General features: G+C 32.2%; 1 protein-coding gene across 2 annotated transcripts in view; it reads left to right on the top strand.

Annotated features, from left to right (window-relative positions):
• The window catches only part of LOC136969169 (zinc finger and BTB domain-containing protein 45-like), a 285,864-nt gene extending 265,653 nt beyond the window's left edge, over positions 1–20,211 (top strand). The window contains exons 8-9 of one of the 2 annotated variants that reach the window (XM_067263264.1): positions 16,837–17,181; positions 17,450–17,586. In XM_067263264.1, the coding sequence (XP_067119365.1) occupies positions 16,837–17,177 (341 nt within the window). In that variant the 3' untranslated portion in view covers positions 17,178–17,181; positions 17,450–17,586. Of the gene's footprint in view, positions 1–16,836; positions 17,182–17,449; positions 17,587–19,948 lie in introns of those variants that run through there. The other variant, XM_067263270.1, reaches the window with a different exon arrangement.
• Positions 20,212–20,229: the final 18 nt, after the last annotated feature.

The raw sequence follows: 20,229 nt of genomic DNA, 5'->3' as shown, positions 1-20,229 counted from the left end.
AATTATACTAAATTATATAGTTATTTATTTAGATAGCATTATTGATCTGAATATAAATAAATATTTATTTATTAAAAAGTGTATGCTGATTATTGGCAGTCACTGTAAGGATTTGACATTTTATCGCTGTTTTTAACCAGAATTTGTAGTTAAATAATAATTAAAATAAAATAAAATTTTGTTACAATATGTATTTTTATAAATTTAATATTAATATTTAGTGTGATTTTTTGCGAAGGATATTTGCTATTCTTTGCAAATCACATATAAATCTCCCAAATTTTATAGTATTCTACCTTCGAAGAACGAATATCTATTAAATATTTTAAAAATGTGCATTTCGTTCCGTTTAAGAAAATGAATGTATACAATTGTTTTTCTTGTTATTCGTAATTTCTGTTTATTTTCTCAAATGAAGAGAGAATGTATGTAATGCAAATAATATTAGTGTAATATCTGAAAGTAGCATGGCTTTCTGATCATTTGTAAAGTTCGTCGTGTATTTTTATTCTGAAATTATCCAGTTTTTGGAAACTATTATTACTAAGGATAATAAATAATTCGATTAGCGGAGGAAACCGAAGAACGGGGAAATAATCCTTTGTAGTATGTTTTATATTATTTGGATTTTATTTATGAACAGTATTAGACTGGAATACGAAAATAATGACAGATTAAATTAAATGTTATTTTGATTCCTAACAATCAAAATGTTAACCAGTAAATGTCAATATACCGAGTTATCAAAATAAAATATTTTAAATAATTATTAGAATTGCGCAATAAATAATTGAAAACTGTTTTTAAGTAAATTATATATGGTATCGTTAGTATATATTTAAGCAAATTTTTTTAAAATTTTGATTGATAAAATTATTAACTAATTTTTATATTTATATATATATTACAAATATAAATAGACTTATTTGATGCTATCTTCTCTGAAGTTAGTTTTTACATCTGCCTAAATATCTTTGCCTTTTTGGATCGAATTCTCTACTTAAAATATAACGTGTATTTTGGATATTATTTACGATTTTAATACTTCACACAGTTATTCAACGCAAAAGAATGCTTTCGCTTGTTGAAAAATTTTGTCATATTTTCAATCTTAATACTATCTCTCGTTAGCTTGTTTCAAAATATCATGTGCATAGCTAAATAGCTGAATATATATATATATAGGCCTACTGTTTAAGGGATATTCTTGTGTTAATGTCAATTCAAAAAAACATCTTTTATTAAAAAAACAAAAAAATTATTATTTGATGTGATGAGATTATTACTAATGCTTCTCAGTAGGCTATACTTTGTAAACAAAAAATGTTAAATTAGCATAATTTTATTTATTGTAATCATTATATGTTTATGTTTAAGAGAATATTACTAAAATATTTTTTCAAAAGCAAAAAAAAATTATCCTCAATATGCCATGTATTATTTACAAGTTATTTTCACTGCTGATTTTGCTTTAGTTGTCATATTTACATTTATTTTTATAATTCATTAGACATAAAGTTTTTCTGCATAAAATTCAACTTTAATATTGATCAAATATGCAAATATATAAATGTACGCACGTAATACATAATTTATAGTATATGTATAGGCCTATACGTACTATAAAAGTGAGCAGAAAAAACTTATTTCATTTAAGTAACGTATAAAAACATTTCGTAATATTTATATCGAAAATATAGACCTATTATTCATATAAATGTGATAAGCTAAATTCTAATTAAAGACATAAGTATACAGTACTTATTGACAAAGTTACGTACCAAGAAGGAGGTGTTGGAATCGAATGAAACTTTTAAGTACGAACGTAATGTCATGGCAACAAGTGATTACATCATAGCAAATGAAGAATTTCCTGTGGGACTACGGTACGGTTGAAAGGAACCTTTTAGTATCTTGTAGGACATTCTCTTGTCTGGATACGGCACTCTATCGCAAACAGATGTTGCAATTACTGCTACAGATTCCTCACATTCGAGGATTGCTGAAACTGGGCTCACAAATGTTCGATTGGCGACAAATTTGAAGACCGAACAAACCAAGAAAGTTGTAGCAATGTGACGGAGACATTCCTGGGAAGCCCTAACTGTGGGCTGCTAAGCATTATATTGCTTGAAAATAGTAGTTCCCAATAATGATACGAAAGATAACACACGTGGACGCAGGATTTTTCGTCGGGATCCTCATACCACTACGATGTGTGACCGACTGTCATACGAGATGGCTTTCCAGCCTAGCACGCCAGCAGTAGAGGCAGCATTCCGTTCAAGAGTAAAGATGGGATTAGAGAGCCTATCGGTGGTCATTGCTCCCATCCCGTATCAGTCACGCCACTACTGGAAACGAAGTCGACGATGTCATAACGCATAACAGTTTCCATGAATTTGTCTCTGCTAGTCACCTATCAATGGTATGGGAAGAAACAGGGTTATGTAGAGAGGCTTTCACTTGTCTCTGGATAGTGGACAATTTCGGCTTTTCTCAGTCTTTTGACTGTGTTGTACAGGCATTCCTGGCGTTCAAAGACCGAACAATAACTATACCAAAAATTCTGAATACAGTGAGTCTATGCGAAACCTTTCTTATGATACTGAGGTAGCGATTTTAAACACTCTCGTGATATTACCTGGCGTACAATCGGACCTCAACTGTAATTATTTCCAACCTGTCTGAGATACTGCTACAGTTATGCAGAGATCTGCAGTAATCGGACAATTCTTAGTGCGTTACTTATTTTGTCATTGAGTATACATCGGATCATCGAAAACTCAGATAACAGTGTTTTGTAAATTATTAAATAAACCGGATTCATATGTGTTGAAGTTTGTGATGTACTGTAGTTTGTCTAAGCAAATAGTTGTTATGTTTTAAACTTAAGTTAGATCTACTTATTGAACATAATACCTTTTTTCAAATTATACAAGTAAATAAAATTGTTTTAATTATATTTTAATTGAAATCGTAGGTCAAATACTTTTTTCAAAATTGGTATTGTCGCCGGAAGCCACGCGCTTCTGAATTTCCTTTCGAATATCTCATATTACCCGACCAAGATTCGTGAAACAAACTACAAGAGAACTCAATTTGTAACGTGTTACGTTTTCTTTCTTTATAGACAAGTAAATATTTCATAATTTACCTGACGTAATGGGGTATCACGGTTAACGAGTCTCGGGACTCTTCTGTATATTATGATTTATGATTTTAAAATTATAGAAATATCCGTATTAAAGACTGTGTTTTGTCCATCAATTATAATATGTAAAATGACTTAAAAATTGCCTGTTTTTTCTTATCAGATAGCTTATGCTCCAATAGCTTCGGACGATGTTGATAAGCGATTTAACCTATACAATTTTATCGAGTTTTGATAAAGTTTATAATCCCTATTTTAACTAAAAAAATCGAATCTCAAAATATAAGATCTTTTAATTTTACGTCAAAGATTTATTAATAGGTGGCAAAAATTTACCTATTCTGTAAGAAATTCGTTAAAAAGACTTCCCAACAAGTTCAAAATTTTTTTATCTTTAGAAGCAAAGATTTATTGAGGACTGTTTCCCCCCTCTCTCTCTCGATTTATAAATTAGAATGAAGTGACTTCTGCTGTGTCTGTCTCAAGTTTATAATTTTAGAGAAATATGCTTTGATAGAGGTAATTAACGTAATCTCTTACGTTAATTACCTCTATCAGAGCATATTTTCCATCACTTGTTCTTTTTAAGCCTGCCGATAAATAAATACTGTTTATAATGAATACCGGTATATACAGTGATTCGTATCCGAATGTTCATTACAAGAAAATTGTACAAAATTTTTTTGTTTATTCAATAAATTTACGTTTATTAATTTTAAAAATAAAATCAGATATTTTCATTAGTAGGCCTATACCTAATTAGTTAGACAATGATATCTTTGATTTAAAAGATTTATTAGTCATTTAAATTGAAAGACGTCATTAACTCTTAAATTTCCTTCTTGAGACCGATATGAGAACTGTTTTTCTTGTCTTTTTGTCTCATCTCTTAATGTCATCGTTAATAACGATTTATTCTATATTGATTATTTTCCAATGTACGTACGTAATCATAAATTGTTAAACTATTGAAATATAAATTATATCTCATTGTAGCGAGTGGTTTGTCTGTGTTGTGAAGCGTATTTGTCCTATATTTGCCTGCTCTATAAGAAAGGTTTTTCTTTTGCTTAAATTGTTCAAATTTATACATTGTATTTAATAACTCTTCATTTATTTTTGTACCAGATCTAAAGAATGTTATTTTCTTTATACACCCTCGAATTTTTACATAAATGTGGAGATAAATGATAAATATTTTACACATTTATCGTGAAAATTCCTGTTACGTAAATTTAATGAAATTTTGATGTATAAGTTTTTATCAATTTTATTTTTAAATTTTCTTTTTAATTCTAATTATCTTTCGATATATAATAATTGAATTTTCGAAGAGAGTACATACAAAGAAAGTAAAATTACTAAATATATGACACAGAGTGCGAATAATTTTGAAATATTCTTTATTTACACTTTTTCTATCTGATTATGTGTAAGAATAAGCTAAATGCATATCTTGTAATTTCCCTCCGTGTCAAGTTAATTCGGGGTTTATTGTCATTAAATACATAAGGTATTTTATAAGTTGAATATAATAAAGAATATTAGATTAAATTGTTAAGTTTGAAATTCTAGTGTTATGTTTTATTTTATTTCTAGAAGTACAAAACTTTTCCATTAAACAATTCACTCGATAGAAATTTCAAGTAACATTACTTTACGAAATTCAAAATTATATTGGTCTTTGTATGACTCTCACTATATCAATTTATATTTTTTCATTAAGGACTGAGTATCCATTATAAAGTAACACTGTACATATGGCTAAGTCAACATTCATAAACTGTTCTTTATTGTACGTTATACCTGTTATATGTTACTCGTCTACGTGTCGCAATAATTTGTAGTCACGAATACTAATTTGTCCCAAACATATACATAATTATCATTCAAATGAATATTCGTGACCACGAATATTAATTTATGATCACGAATATAAATACAAGCAAAATATTGCACGCACGTGAATCGATTGTAAACATATTGGAAATGACTGTGAGCGAGTTAACATGCCCAATAATTTGGGGAAGAAGAAAATCTTTAGTTTCTTAACTATAGTTTCATTACGCTTATTTGGATTTTATTAAAAGAACTAATACTAAGGCAGAATCTACTTTGAAGTGTAGAAGACAAGTTTGTGGTATTTATCATTACTTTTAATGTTTTAATTTGCTACAATAACGATTAGTTTTCGGTAATAAATTGCTAAAATACGTTATCGTACAAAAGCTTACTTTTACCTTATACTATAGTAAATACCGAAATAAAAGTTTATACTATATATTATAAAAGCTTTTTGTGTTAATGAAAATATAATTTTATTGCTTTATCAGAGAGGGAAGGAGTAGGCTGTCAGAAAAAAATATATGTGAAATCACTGTTCAGCGACTTAAAAATTAACATTTCTTTGACAGTTAAATGATGTTTGCTTTACCAACAATAGTAATGACATACTGTAACAATACATGTCAAAAAAATTTTTCATACTATATTGTAATAACTTTTTAATGAATTGGAATATTTTTTATTCGGGTAGTTTTTTTATTTTTAAACGTTTAATTTATATATTTAATGTTTGTGTAATTTCATATACAGTGCTGTGGAAAAGTTTGGAATCGTGACATACAAACACACTTCCATTCGTGTTTAATTCAAGAAAAACAAAAAGTACAGTGATAGTTTTCAAGGTACAACAAAGAAGAAAAACATATTCAATACGAGCAGTTATTTATTGTGCCATCGTCACAATGCCGGGCCACAATTTTTAATTATAATTATAATTTATTTAATTTAAAATATATGCTCTCTGCCTTAAATTAGTAGTCGCTTGTCCCTGTACACCCTACTTTTCCTTTAATAATAGAGTCTTGCCGGTCATCTATCTAACACCTTTCAAGGAAAGATTTTTGAATTGAAATAACAAAATTTCTGGTTTGCATCAAAAGTTCGTATATAGTTGATCAGGTTCTCCTGCCCCTAAGGTTTCCAGATCCGGTCTTGTGTTATATCTACCTAACTCCATTCTCTAGATCAAGGAAAGACAGACAACGGGAGGAGGGATGACAGTGGGAATTTACTTTTTCAAATTGCAGCCAAATTAACAAAGATCTATTTGTAGTACAATGCCATCGCGGAAATTTAGTTTTACTAATGTTTAAGCAGTATACAAAATTGAACCAAATGAGAAAAAGTATGGAATTTCTATATCTCCGAATAAAAAAGTACTGTACCGTATATTCCAAAACAAACAAAAACACAAGAACATGAAAATTAATATTTAGTGTTGCCCCTCTAGCTTTCACCGCAGCGTAAATTTGTTTTATCATGGATTGTAAAAGTTTCACACGTGAAAACAGAAATACATGATCAGGATCGTTGCATACACACTTCATCACGTCTTTGGTTCTTGAATGCTGAGCCTTAACAGAAGGTAATATAAGTGTATGCTTCAAATTCTCAGATTCTTAATTTAAATCCAAGCTTTGGACTGGCCATTGTATGGTTTCTAAATCTTTTGTTGACACATACGTGGCAAATTGCTCTTGTTCTGTGACGCGAAACGTTGTTATCCTGGAAGATCACAAGATCAAGAAAAGTAGTCTTCGATGCTTGGGATGAGAGTTAAGCAGGTTGTCGATGTATATTTTCGAGTTGACAGTCCCTTTAAGTATACATGTATACATAGTTTTCCAGGGCCACAGATGCATGCCCACATAAACACTGACTGAAGAATGCCGTGTGAAGGTGTGTGTAAAGATGACGATCACTTGACCGTCATCTTTACACAATCCTAGAAGAGCTTTCCCCTTCTCCAAATGTTTGTGCTGTCATCATTGTCATAGTATATGCCAATTTTCTAGTAGTCTCTTTGGTTCAATGTTCTCGGGTTTTTACCCATTTCAATCTCTTTTACGGTGCAGCATCTCTAAACGAGATCATATCAATATAAGTAATTTCGTAGAGTTTCATTGCGGACGTTTCTTCAGCTAATTTGGACCACATGTGGCTGCGATGATATGGCTCGCCAATGATTGTCACAGATCCGTCTTAACATGTCTCGCCTTCTAGAGCTTGCTCGTGGACGCCCACTTTTCGTTCGATTCGTCACGGCTGAAGTTGCTCCATATTTTGCCAATTGCATTTTGGTGATAACCACTTAACTTGGCGACTTCATATTGCGATTTCCCATCTTGTTAATTAATGCAAAAGTGTGCATTTTTTTAAGTTTTCGGATAACTGGGTTCGAGATGTCATGTTGTGTGGTATATTGACAAAAATTATGAAACATGTTTTGTCAGGTGCTTCATTTCATAGTTTTCTGGGGTGTTTAATTTACATAAACGAACGACATTATCTGTATTAGATTATAATTTGCTATTAATTAATCTGGAGTGATTTCATACTTTATATCCAGGGATGTAATGATTTCATATTTTTTCTCACTTGGTTCAATTTTTCAAACTGAAATTTCTGCGATGGCATTTGTACTACAAATAAATCTTGATTATTGAATAGCTTTTTCTATATCTAAAAATATCAATGTACTTTTTGTTTTCCTTGAATTAAATACGGGTTTAAGTGTGCTTGTATGTCATGATTCCAAACTTTTATCCAGCACTATATAGAAAGTACCGGATTAACTACTAACCTTGCCTTTTGTCCCACTCATTGTTGAATAGAATAAAGTAACATTAAGTTACATAATATAACTATATCGTAATACCATATCAATTAAATCACTAGTTTTATTTATTATTTTTTTTATTTCGTGGTCTAGGTTTAAGCCTACTTAGCCTAATTGTTAATGAGTTATTTAATTGTTTTTTTTTATTTTTTGCGATCAGTAAAGATTATTATTACAAATGTGAAGTGGCGTACATCAGGGTTTAATCATGGGAGAGCCCATTTTAACAGAAAAAAATCATTTTTAATGCGAAATTCAACAAAATTCCTACCTTATATGGCCGCTAATCCATAAGTAGTGTAGAAATAGAAGACATGACACAATATAAACACAGACACAAAAAAATGAATTTTGATTAGAAAAAGATTTTTCGAAAATTTTCTACTATTCTTTTTTCTTTTCCTTTGGAGGGTGCCGAGCCCCTTTGCCTCCCCTCTGGGTGCACCACTGCAAATACGTAACTTAAGAGTAAGAGTGTTCTGGTTCTATCAGCATTTATATCGTCATTGACAAAAATGTTACGTGCCCAGATTGAGTTGTTCGATTACTACAAAGCTCGGCATAACTGTAGCTATATCTCACAGTCTGTAAATAATTATATAAGCTTATACTTGTGGTCAGATTGTGTCAGGTGATGCCACCAGAGTGATTTAATCTAGCTATCCCAGTTTCATATGAAAAGGGACGCACAGGCTCACTGTATTCAGAATTTTAGGTGTAGCTGTTGTTCGGAGGTCTTCGAATACCAGATTTAAATGACACAATAAAAAAGACATTAATTACGCACAGCTGACGGAGTTTGAGAAATGTTGCATCTTGGCCATTCTGATTCTGTCGCAAACGGCCATCCTGATTCTGTCGCATAGGCTGACAGAATCAGGATGGCCGTTCGCCTAATTCTCGACCATCTGGGCCGTTATGATGTGAGACTTTGGATCGGTGAATACCTCAGCCAATACACACATGACGAGACGAGATATACTTGGACGTTTGGGCCAAGCATATCTGTTGGAGATGTGCTAAGGCCTAAACGTCCCAAGCATATCTCCAGCAGATATGAACATCTGATCTTCAGAAAAGCACGAACAGTTGCAATGGCGTATTTGTAGCATATATACTTCTGGCATTATAGATCTGGATTAGCAGTTGGTACAGTTCATCTGTTAGAAAATCTGTAACAGGATAGCATATGGTGCTGTATGGTCACGCAAGCCTCCACGCCAGATCATATTGCCACAAGATGAGATCTACAATGTACTAAATTTTTCTTTAAAATGTATCACTATTTCACTGGACGTCGACCCTTGCTACTATGATATTATAGTCACTTATTACCATCGTCATTACGTTCGCATTAATAAGTATCTTTAGATTTCATTGCACCCTCTTTGGTGCGTAATATTTCTGTGTGTATAGTAAAAACATCTGTTTATGATCCATGTTAACTACTTGAGCTAAAATTGTCTGCATTTCTATTGAAAACAAACAAATCTTATTTATTGGCTTTAGAATATTTATCTTTTTTACAAAATTAGTATGTGGGAACTTTAGCTCTGTCGATACAATAATTATGATCATATAATTAACATCTTTCAACTCTACACCATAGTCTTTATGAAACTTTGCCATTTGTTATGCAAAATTCTAATAGTAATATTTTAAATTTTATATTAAATGATTTTAACACAATATTCTTTCTATTATTCCAACTATATCATCTGATCAATTCATATTATGTGATCGAGTGACTTCCATTATTTCCGATTAGTACAAAGCCAGATTTTGTTATAGGCTAATAATTGCATTTTGTACAATTGTTTACATTCAAGTTATTCATAATTTTAATAATAGTAATAATTCTTATATGAATAAGCAACAGGAATTTTCTTGATTCTGCAAAGAGGTCTACGAACCTTAGATGTAACAGGCCTACATCACCAAAGAATCTTCTCCTTATTTAAGTATTGGATAATGATTCTGGAATATTTTTCTTTGACACGTTATACGATTGAAATTAGTTAAATTTGTTTTCGTCGAGTTAAATAATAATCTCAAATCAGCAGTTATTACTTTACATTAATTTATTGTTTACGAAAATGACAACTAATAAGCCAAGATATTTTGAAATGAGTTAGAACACATCAAACATAGAAAAATTTGGGAAAAGAATAGGAATTGCTTAAAAATATATTGTACCAGACATCTGTATAAATGTCTTGACAGAAAACAAAAAAGACTACAGAAAGTTTAAAAATACAGTAATACTTCGTCTTACGTTTCCTGTTTTTACGAAAACAAACATTAACGAACATTTCATAATCAAATAGCAAAAAAATCAAAAACATGATAAAAGAAGACAAAACACAAAAACAAATGCATAAGTGTAATATTGTAATTGTTACTAAAGTTAGCTACATTTTATTGAAAAACTAGTAACTAATTTGATGACCTGGCAACCGGGCTTTTATTTTATATTTAACGGCTTTGTGAGTCATTACGCTGTACAGAACAATTTGTTACGTTTTAGTTCATCGTAGACTTTGTTGTAGGGATTGCTAGAAAAGTGAAAGTTTAACTAATATATTTATTTGTATGTAGAGAATAAATTTAAAATGCCATTTAAATGTTTCTGATTCAAAATTCAGCCAAAAAAGAAAAGAAAAATACACACAATTATCTGCTATTGAGGAAAAATGGAAGCGATTCGACGCATCGAATTTGATGAACATCATTCTGCTGTTTGTAAAGTCTTAAAGTTGGCATTTACAGTTTCAACAATAGTGACCAATTCAGATAATGTCAAGTGTTCATAATACAAATGTGTTAAAGAACTTTATATAACTTATAAGGAGTGAAATAATAGGAAAAAATGGAAACATTATTAGTGTATTAGTGCTATGAATTAGTGGTATGAATAAAAAATTTCCCGTAAATAAAGCAGTAATAAAATAAATAGACTGATAGAAAATAGTCATTTGTGGCAAGTAGTGGTTAGTTTTTTGTTTCAAAAGTCATACACATTTCACGATGTTAAAATTTTCGGTGAAGCAGTGAGTGTTGATATAACTGCAGCAACTGAATATACCGATGAATTTCAGAAAATTAATTGAATAAGTGAAGATGGATACATCCTTGGCTTGGTTTTTAATGTTGATGAGACTGCTTTGTACTGAAAAAGTTGTCTAGTGGGACATTCATAGATTGTTATGAGAAATCCACTTCTGATTTCAAGGCTACTAAAGACCGACTTTCATTGTTGCTGGGCGCACAATGAGTGAGGTATATTCAAACTAAAGCAACGGTACCAAGTAGGCACAGTGTTATGAAAGGTGTTGATAAGACTTGTTTGCCTATTGTTTGACGTTTAGATAAAAAAAAGCATGGTTAACTCACAATTTTAGTGAATGATACTCTTTATACTAGGGGTCTCAAACTCAAACGCTGCAAAGAGCTAAGTAGTTAAATAGATGTATATCAGACGCGAGCCGTATTTAATATTATTCGGTAAACAAAAACATATTGTAATTAAAAAAAAGGCTCTAACAAAGGTCGTTTTGTTGCCAGGTACGACTTACGACTTACGTAAACAGTTAGACGTTTGAATGTTTTCTGTTTTATTTCCGGCAGCTGTTAGAAACATTGATTTTTAGAAAAGAAGTCATCAAGGCCGTAGGCCTGATCTGAAGCCTTAACAGGCCATATCCGGTCCGTGCGCCGCCAGTTTGTGACCCCTGCTTTATACTTTTCTTTAGAGTTGGAAAAAATTTGTACTGGAAATAACATGCCAAGTAAAGTTGTTTTAGTCCTTGACAATGTCCCTGGGCATCCAACAAACTTTGAAAATTCATATACTGATACTGTACCTTGCATGTAATGTGATTTACTTGTTATCAACACTATGTCCTTTTTACCGTCAATAGACCAGGGTGTCATTACAGCCTTCAAGGCTATTTACGCACAATCTTCAGAGGGATTGTCAAAGCAGTGAAGGCATCTGTTCTGTGACACACTACTAGAAGTACACTAATATTATTGAGTATAGCAATCATTTCAGCAGCCTGGAAAGAAGCGTCAGTTATTAATTAGTCGATTCTCGAGAAAACTTTTATAAATATAACCAAATAAAATAGATCTAAAAATTTTTTAGTCGTTGGCTTAATTTTCGCATAAATGAAATGAATATAATTTATAAACAGATACGAAATTTTAATTTTAGATGTTTGTTTTAAAACATTTTAGATTAAAAGCGGGAGAACTTTGTTGCATAGGTATAAATATTTTTGTTTTAAAATGATTAGAATTGAAAATATTATTAAAACATTATTAAAAACATTATAAACATTATTAAAAACAATTAATGTTTATAAACAATACTGTTTACATTGATATATATATATATTTAATCTAAAATGTTACGGGACTTTGTTTAATTCTTTCTTTTTAATGAATGGATAAAATTGATCAAAGTAATGAAAATATTTTTATTAAATTTAACCAATTCAGTAAATATTTATTCCATTTAGCTGTTCAAATTTTATTGTATTTTACATATGTATATATTTCGTTTATAAACTCAACTGGCTTATTTGAATTAATATTTTTTTAATCAAATGTCACTAATTATTACACCAAACTAAAACAAAGTAAATTGTTTCTAAGCGAATCGAATTTAAATATCATCTGATGTTTTATGTGCAAAAGAGAAAATTTTATTATTACATTGTCCTACTTAAACCGGTAAATGTATTATCCCAATGAAGACCAATCGATTTGTTTTTGCTATAAATTGTTAAAATTAGTATATGCGTAATTTATACTTCTTAAAAATTTTTGGATAATTTTAATTCAAAAAACTCCAATAAAACTCCAATGAATTTTAAAAAAGCCCTATTTAGAAAATAGGACTTTTTTAAAATTCATTAAGAAACAGTTTTTTATTTCTTATTGTTAGCTATGTAATCAATATATCTCTACGCATAATTTGTTGCTACATATCTACTAATTCTTTTTCATGAAAAAATATGTAAAACATTATCAAATCCAATTACAGTACATCAGTTCGATCATTGAATTGACAGTTTTAAGATTAGTAATATTATGTTTACACCGAAATAACTTTTATTAGTACTCATTTAAAAACATTTTTCGAATGGTAAATTAAATAATATTTAATAATTATTATGATAGTATTAAATAAGCATATTAATTTTTACGGGTTTTTATGGGTCGAGGAAATTCTGGAAAAGTGGGGAATTATCAAGGAAAGGATTTTAGGTAAAATGAAAAGTAATTGGGAATTTTTACTTACCAGTCTTACAGCGAAATTAATACTATTAGATATACAATCTTAAATTTTTTGTAAGCATTTGAAGGTTTGCACATTATACGAGATCATTTCAACTCGATAACTAGTTTTAATATTTTTATGTCAAATCGATCATATATAATCGACTTTATGTGGTCTGTTTAAACAGCGATTATGCTTTTGTAATAGGACGTTTTCACTTAAAAATAAACATTTTATAGGTCCTTACCAAAAATTGTCAACATTGGAATTTTTCTGCCAGTCTGACTCTCTCTAAACCGTTTCATACAGTGAATTGGATCAGCTCAACTTTTTATCGGATTATAGCTCAGATGTCAATTGCATGTTTGGTGGAAAAGTTTCCGGAAAGAATCCCTGTAAATTTCAAGATTGTGAAAGGTGTGCCTTGTCTGAATCCATTTATTCACCAAAAACTAGCCCAAATGTGGCTTTGGAGGAACTCGTAAAACATTAGGTTTATCATCTGACTGCAATGATGGCAGATCGTATTACATGGGAGTTCAGTGAGTTAATTGTTTCTCTCGATGGGTCCATTTGAAAATTTACATTGACATTTTCAATTGAACCCATGATCGACTTGACAAACTCTACTTCGACTTGCTCAGTGAAAACGTAAAACTGCAAAATTTGTACACGTTTATTCATATATGCCTTGTGCTATTCTAAGGGAATTCATGCTTTGAGTTTGGATTTTCTGTAAATAAAAGGATTCTTATCGAGGATAAATACGAAGAATCATTACTAGTGTTACAACAAATAAGTTATTTGACGCTATTCATAGATATGGTGGAATTGAAAATGTCAATTCTCTATCCTTGTTAATTCTCTATCGGAGTACAGTTCATAAACGAAATCTAGCCCTTAAAGAAAAAGAGACAAAAGCAATTTAATGTTCAATAAAATCGAATGAAATTTCTGAGCTTCAAAAGAAGCATAAGTAAATTAACTTGACACAACTGTTGAACTAAATACAAATAAAAAATCAAATTTTTTAAAGCTATGAAAACACAATAATAAAATTTAAAAAATAATGCACTTTTTATTTCCTTTTTAAGTGGTTTTAACATATTGTTGATAAATATTTTAATGTGCAGTATATATCGGAAAAAATTATGGAAACGATCAGTGAAATCGGGGAAAAATCAGGAAATTTAAAAATTTGAAGTTGATAGACACTCCTGTGTAATTATTATGATAAACTTTACTGTAATTTGAACGTAGATTATAAAGTTCCGGAAACTCAACTCTCGATAACTCGACATTCCGTAAAACTCGTCGTGTGGTTCAAAAACAAAATATATATACCGTAATCTAATTTTTACATCTGTAACTTAACCCTAAGTAAGTTACTGTTCTTCATCGGTAACACTTGATTATAGCATGAATTCCACGTATTAACAAAGAATATAATTTTTTTTCCAAGCCGCCACTGAAAAACGCCACGAATATCACTAACACGAAAGTAGCAACTGACTAGCCAATATATATATACACACATTTTTTAAAATTAATATATATTAATATATTAATTAAATATATTATAATAATATATTTATAATATTATAATAATTAATTATTAATACAGTAGAGCGTCGATAAGTGGAATGGCCGGAAAGTGGAACGATTTTCAGTCGGACTGTGTCGTGCTGAATCGAATGTTTTTGATACTAAATTTACTTCTAAAGTATAATTTTCATGTTTTTTATATTCTTTAATATATTTATTTTGTTTGTACAAAATGCAGAAATAATTTTTAACGATACGATAGCCTCGATGATTATTATAAAAATTTTCGTTAGGCTTAAAATCGACGAAAATTCAACACGAAGCGATACGCAACGGAGAAAAATTTGAACATCGGACAGGTTAATGTATTTTTTCGTACAAAGTCGGAAACTGGAACAAATCATTAACTGGAAGGACCCCAGTCCCCAATTGGTTCCACTTATCGACGCTCTACTGTATTATAATTAATATTAATTAATTTATTAATATTAATTATATATATATATATATATACACAATTTTTTAAATTAAAATTTAACTACAAATAGAAGTATTAGGTTTTTCTGTAAAAGTTAATAGGTATGTGAATTTGCACATATAATAATACTCTACGAAAATTTCTCTATTTAGACTAGAATCATCGCTATGCCGCTGTACGTTAAACAAATTCATTAATTTAGCGGAATTCCGCTACGATTGGCAAAATGTTCCAGCGGATGAATATATTGTGTTAAAATGCGGGTCAAATCTTACCATCTCGTTACTATCACTTTACTTACACAGGAGTCTTTACGGACTCGTCGACTTCTCAGTCCGCAATAAGTCGAGTCAGTTTAGGTCCTACTCTATTGTAATTATATAAATGAATCAAGGTCTCTTCCTTAAAAAGGAAAGACAATTTTACCGATTTTGTCAGTTCTCTAAAATTACAATAAATATGTAAATTATGACAAGGTATTGTTACATCTAATTGTTTACTGATGGCAAATATTTGGCCAGAATTAAACAACAACATATTGCATGTACTGTACATGTTTACGTTATTGTACGCTGCTCATTTTTGGCTCGTACGTCATCAGTGACCGTATTTTATTGTTTCATCCATTCTAATTTGTCCGATTATCAACAAATGAACGACGGCGTAAAATAATATTTTATTTTCATGTACAAAAAACACGAGTTCTGTCTGCTAAGATACAATTACTTCCTTCGAACTCTCTACTTATTATGTATTATTGGACTGTTTTTACACGATCTTAGTGTTGTATCGATTTAAGATAAGGTCGCCTTTTGCGCCTCCTTGTCCAGTTTCACTGGCGAGTTGGTGGGTCGTTTCTATGGTAACCGACAGAAGAGACGGTCGAGCAGCCCACACGGGTAGTGAAAATCCGGTTTAAATGATGTAAACACCTGCTTAGCCGTAAGATTTTCTATAATTTTTCTTTTTGCTTCGTTTAAGCGTTACTTTTGGCAAGTGATAAAGAAGGCACTTTTTAAACTTAAAAGCAGGGCTGCTTTAAAAATAAATCAGTGTAATGGAGTGATAAAATACACCGATTTTTACATTAGAATGGATAACAGTCGTACTCTAGCTTATTTGTTTCATTAAATTAACAATTGAAAATAGATAAAATTAAAATTGTTGAAAAGAACCAGCACTTCAAAAAATATAACTTAAATGAAAATATATAGGCTAATTATCCACATTTGTAATAATTGATCAGTATTAACGATTAGTACACTATTACACCATTTAATCAGCTTTAAAATCAATTTTGTATGTGGATAATAAAAACTTGATACTCATATTTTAATATCTATAAATACTAATTTATAAATTAGATAAATTTGAGCCTATTCGTTATAAATCTGAACATTTGAATCTTAAGTGTATTGAAAAGTTGTCAATTGCGCAGCAAGAATGTTTTAAAAAAATTTATAAATTGAATTATTTACATAGATGCATTGCGTAAAATTGAATGAATATATCTGTAAATCGATCTTGTTTTAATTTGCCGAGAAGCTGTGTCCTATCAAATATTTTAAAGGATTGAAACTTTCCTTGTTTGTTTATGCATATTTGCAAAACGCATAAAATATTCTATAAATGATAACAGATTTATACTGTTGATGAATTAATTAAGTAAAAAATTTCTTTGATTTCAGACCCTTCGATGCAACGCAAACGTGGACGTAAGCCCGGGTCTCGCGTTTGCAAACTTTGCAAGAAAACATTCGCTAGCACCAACGATTTTATGATGCACCAACATCATTTCCATAGTGGAGGAGGAGGAGGAGGAAGTGGAAGTAGCGGGACCGGAAGTGGCGACGGCAGTCTGACTATATCTGCCATTGGTATGCTAAGTGGTACAGGAAGTGTGGAAACCACCACCGGTGAAGACGTCAGCCCTCACACTTTGGTGGAGACAGTTCTGTCCTTTGACGACTTGCGTGGTTCTGACAGCGAGGATCAGGAACCAGTCAACTTGATGGAGCCAACCAGTTAGACAGGTGTGCTGGGAAAATAGTTTATCTATTACGGAATCGAGGGAAACGATCCGATATACCCCGTTTCTTTGATTATTAAGTATTAATTATTATGATTAAATCGGATCTATTCCCTTTTATTCGCATATTTCCGTAACAAATAAACTGTCGTGTAAATAGATTTTTAAGTAGTGTTTAGAAAATATGTGAGGTGACCACTAATTTTATTCCTAAGATTCATAAAATCGCGTTTTGTCCCCTGTCTCTCTCACCACCTTCCTTCTCCCTACAGGGTACGGCCTGGCCAAACGGAGGGGCCGTCCACCCGTCCTGGGCATCCGGCTCCGACCGCAAGACCTGATCTGTCATTACTGCAACAAGACCTTCTCCAACAAGAGTAACTTCGACGGCCATTTAATGATGCACACGTCGCACAGGAAGAAGTACCGCTGCGATATATGCAACAAGTCTTTTCTCTGGCGGAATAACGTCTATGCCCACAAACGGAAGATTCATCAGATTCCATCCAGTAGGAGCCCGCGGCAGTGCTCCACGATGCCTTCTGCCACTCATATCGACCCATCTGCCGGTGCCGTTCAGTTGCCGGCTCGTGAAAATGCTGCCACCCCGACCACCACCAATTCCTCGGTTCTGATGATCCGAGCAGCGGGAGGAGCTTGGAAACCTGTGGACAGATCCAATTTGGAATAACCATCCCTTACTGTATCGCCCTACTCTCTCTCTAACCCTGTAAAGCAGAACCCTTAGTCCAGTTCTGAATTCTACATCAATGATATGCAAGTTGCAGGGTGAGAGAGGGAGGCAATCAGTCAATATGCAGTCTAATCACTGTGTTGTTTGTAGTGTCGTCTGTGCTTCTTTTTGTATTCTCTGCACTGTTTATAGCGGTTCACGATTTCTTGCTGTGCGATCCGTGTGATCGATGGATAAGAACTAAAAATCACCTTTTACGATGAAGAAAGACAACGAGCGGACGGAAGACCTACGAAGTGCCCAAAATGCGATAACTTAAGCCTTTCTCTTGTTGTTGTTGTTATTGTTGCCATTGCTGAGTTCAAAAGATGATGAATCCGTGGTCCTGGGAGACAGCGCTACAAGCCCTTAACCTCTGAACACCGCACACGGGACGAGTCTGAAAGGGTCATTAAAGGTCACACTTAACAAAACGGGAAAATCGTAATACAAATAAAACGCGTAAAATAAAATTTATAAAATAAAAGTAAAAATTGATATAAATATGAACAAATAAAAAATAATTAAATATATAAAAATTATCCGCGAACGAATCGATTGGAGGAGGGGAGAATTTCTTCTTCCGTTCGGTTAGTTCGAATTTTTACCACCGCGTGATGTTGGCGCTGTTATTTAAGAACTTAATTAATGATGCAGACTCGATCGATCCGTTGTTAGACACTTCAACAGCACTTCTCATCACCGAGGGACCCTTTCGGCCGCAGTCCACCCACCGTACATAAACGTACGCACACTTTATGTGTACATAAAGGGGTAACGGTAAACAAAAGAAGCCTACTGAACTATGCAGTAAATCGTTCCCCGTATAAATGTACACGATACAAATGCATTTAATGTCAAACGCTCAGGTCTTTTGTCACTCAGTTTTAGTGATCAATTTCAACTATTCAATCTCGTCGGAAGACAGTTGTCAGTCCAAAAAATTTGGCGCCTGGACTCTGCTGTTTTTTGCAAGCGGTGTCTTCCGCCTTTAAATGTTTTTTAGGTGTCAAACACCCAGCAGAAAGTGGCGTCCTGCTTGGAGCGTCCAATGGCACTTCAAAAGTGACCGGCGGCGCTTCGAAGAACAACCACTTCCCGCACCCTCCAATTAGCATCAGCATTTAGGAGGATAAGTCTCCCTCGACCCGGGTTTAATCATCACGTGATAAATGTAGTAGGATTTGCAACGTTTATTTTTCTAGCAGAAGAACGTCCTGACGTGTTTTGTGGTAATAACCTTAGATTAGAAATCGTGTTTTAGATAAGGCTCCACCGAAGCCATAGTCGACCAATTGTAGCTGATTGTGTGTAGTCAAAAGGTTATTTTTATTTCTTTAGTAGCCGTAGCTTATGTAATGTAGTGTCGACAGTAGATGTACGTGTGTGTTTTAGTAATGTGTGTTTTGTGTCTCATATCTAATCTCTCTGATCATATATCTCTGCGTATGTCTTTGTTTGTGGTGGAATAAATATATAAGCCATACATATTATATACATACATATACACGATCATCATGTCTTTGTATCAATTCGTAGTGCTTGCTTAAACATCAATAAAGAATGATAATCACTATTTTGCTTCGTTCCTTTATGACGTTCCGATTTTACGCAAACATATTACATAAAATTACAAATCAATATATGTATATTTAAAAATATATTTAATCGCGTTGTACTCTAGCGGGAAGGATGGTGGGATAGAGTGCAACAAACACTAGTCGTTCGGCGTGCGTGACGTTTCTTATTTAAATTTAGGTAGTGTTAACGAATTAATGCGTTCTTTAACTATAAGTAAGTCATTCTCTCGTTTCGATGGAACTAAAGTTTCCGTCGAGATATCCGTCTAGTTATCCTTCAAACAAAATGAGAATTTTTAAATTTAAAAAAATAATAATAAAAAGGCAACTCCGATGGATTCATCTCGAATAATGATAAGAAAAAGGTCCGTAAATTAGTATATTATTTATCATGCAATCGCGTCTATAATTGATTTCGGACGTGATACTAATAAAGGGTATTCCTACCCCCATACCAGGTGTTTCAAGTCAGCCGTGTATGATTGGATTGCCACCTAAACCCTACTACTGCGACGATTGCGGCAAAACATTCATCTCCATGCCATCTTTAAGAGTACACCGTTATTACGAACACAAGTGTCGAAAGAAGTACCCATGTATGGTTTGCGGGAAGGTCTTCAAACGTAAGCATAATCGCAGCTGTCATTACCATATTCACGGATTAAGAAAAGACCAACTTCCGCCTGATTCCGAAACGTTAAGTTAAAAAATTTTCGCGGTGAGTTCGGTAGTTATTAAA

This window comes from Centruroides vittatus, unplaced genomic scaffold, assembly GCF_030686945.1.
Source record: "Centruroides vittatus isolate TY-2023 unplaced genomic scaffold, ASM3068694v2 contig_1035, whole genome shotgun sequence".
Taxonomy (NCBI): domain Eukaryota; kingdom Metazoa; phylum Arthropoda; class Arachnida; order Scorpiones; family Buthidae; genus Centruroides; species Centruroides vittatus.
The sequence above is the reverse complement of the archived record's forward strand: the minus strand, read 5'-3'. Positions and strand labels throughout refer to the sequence as shown.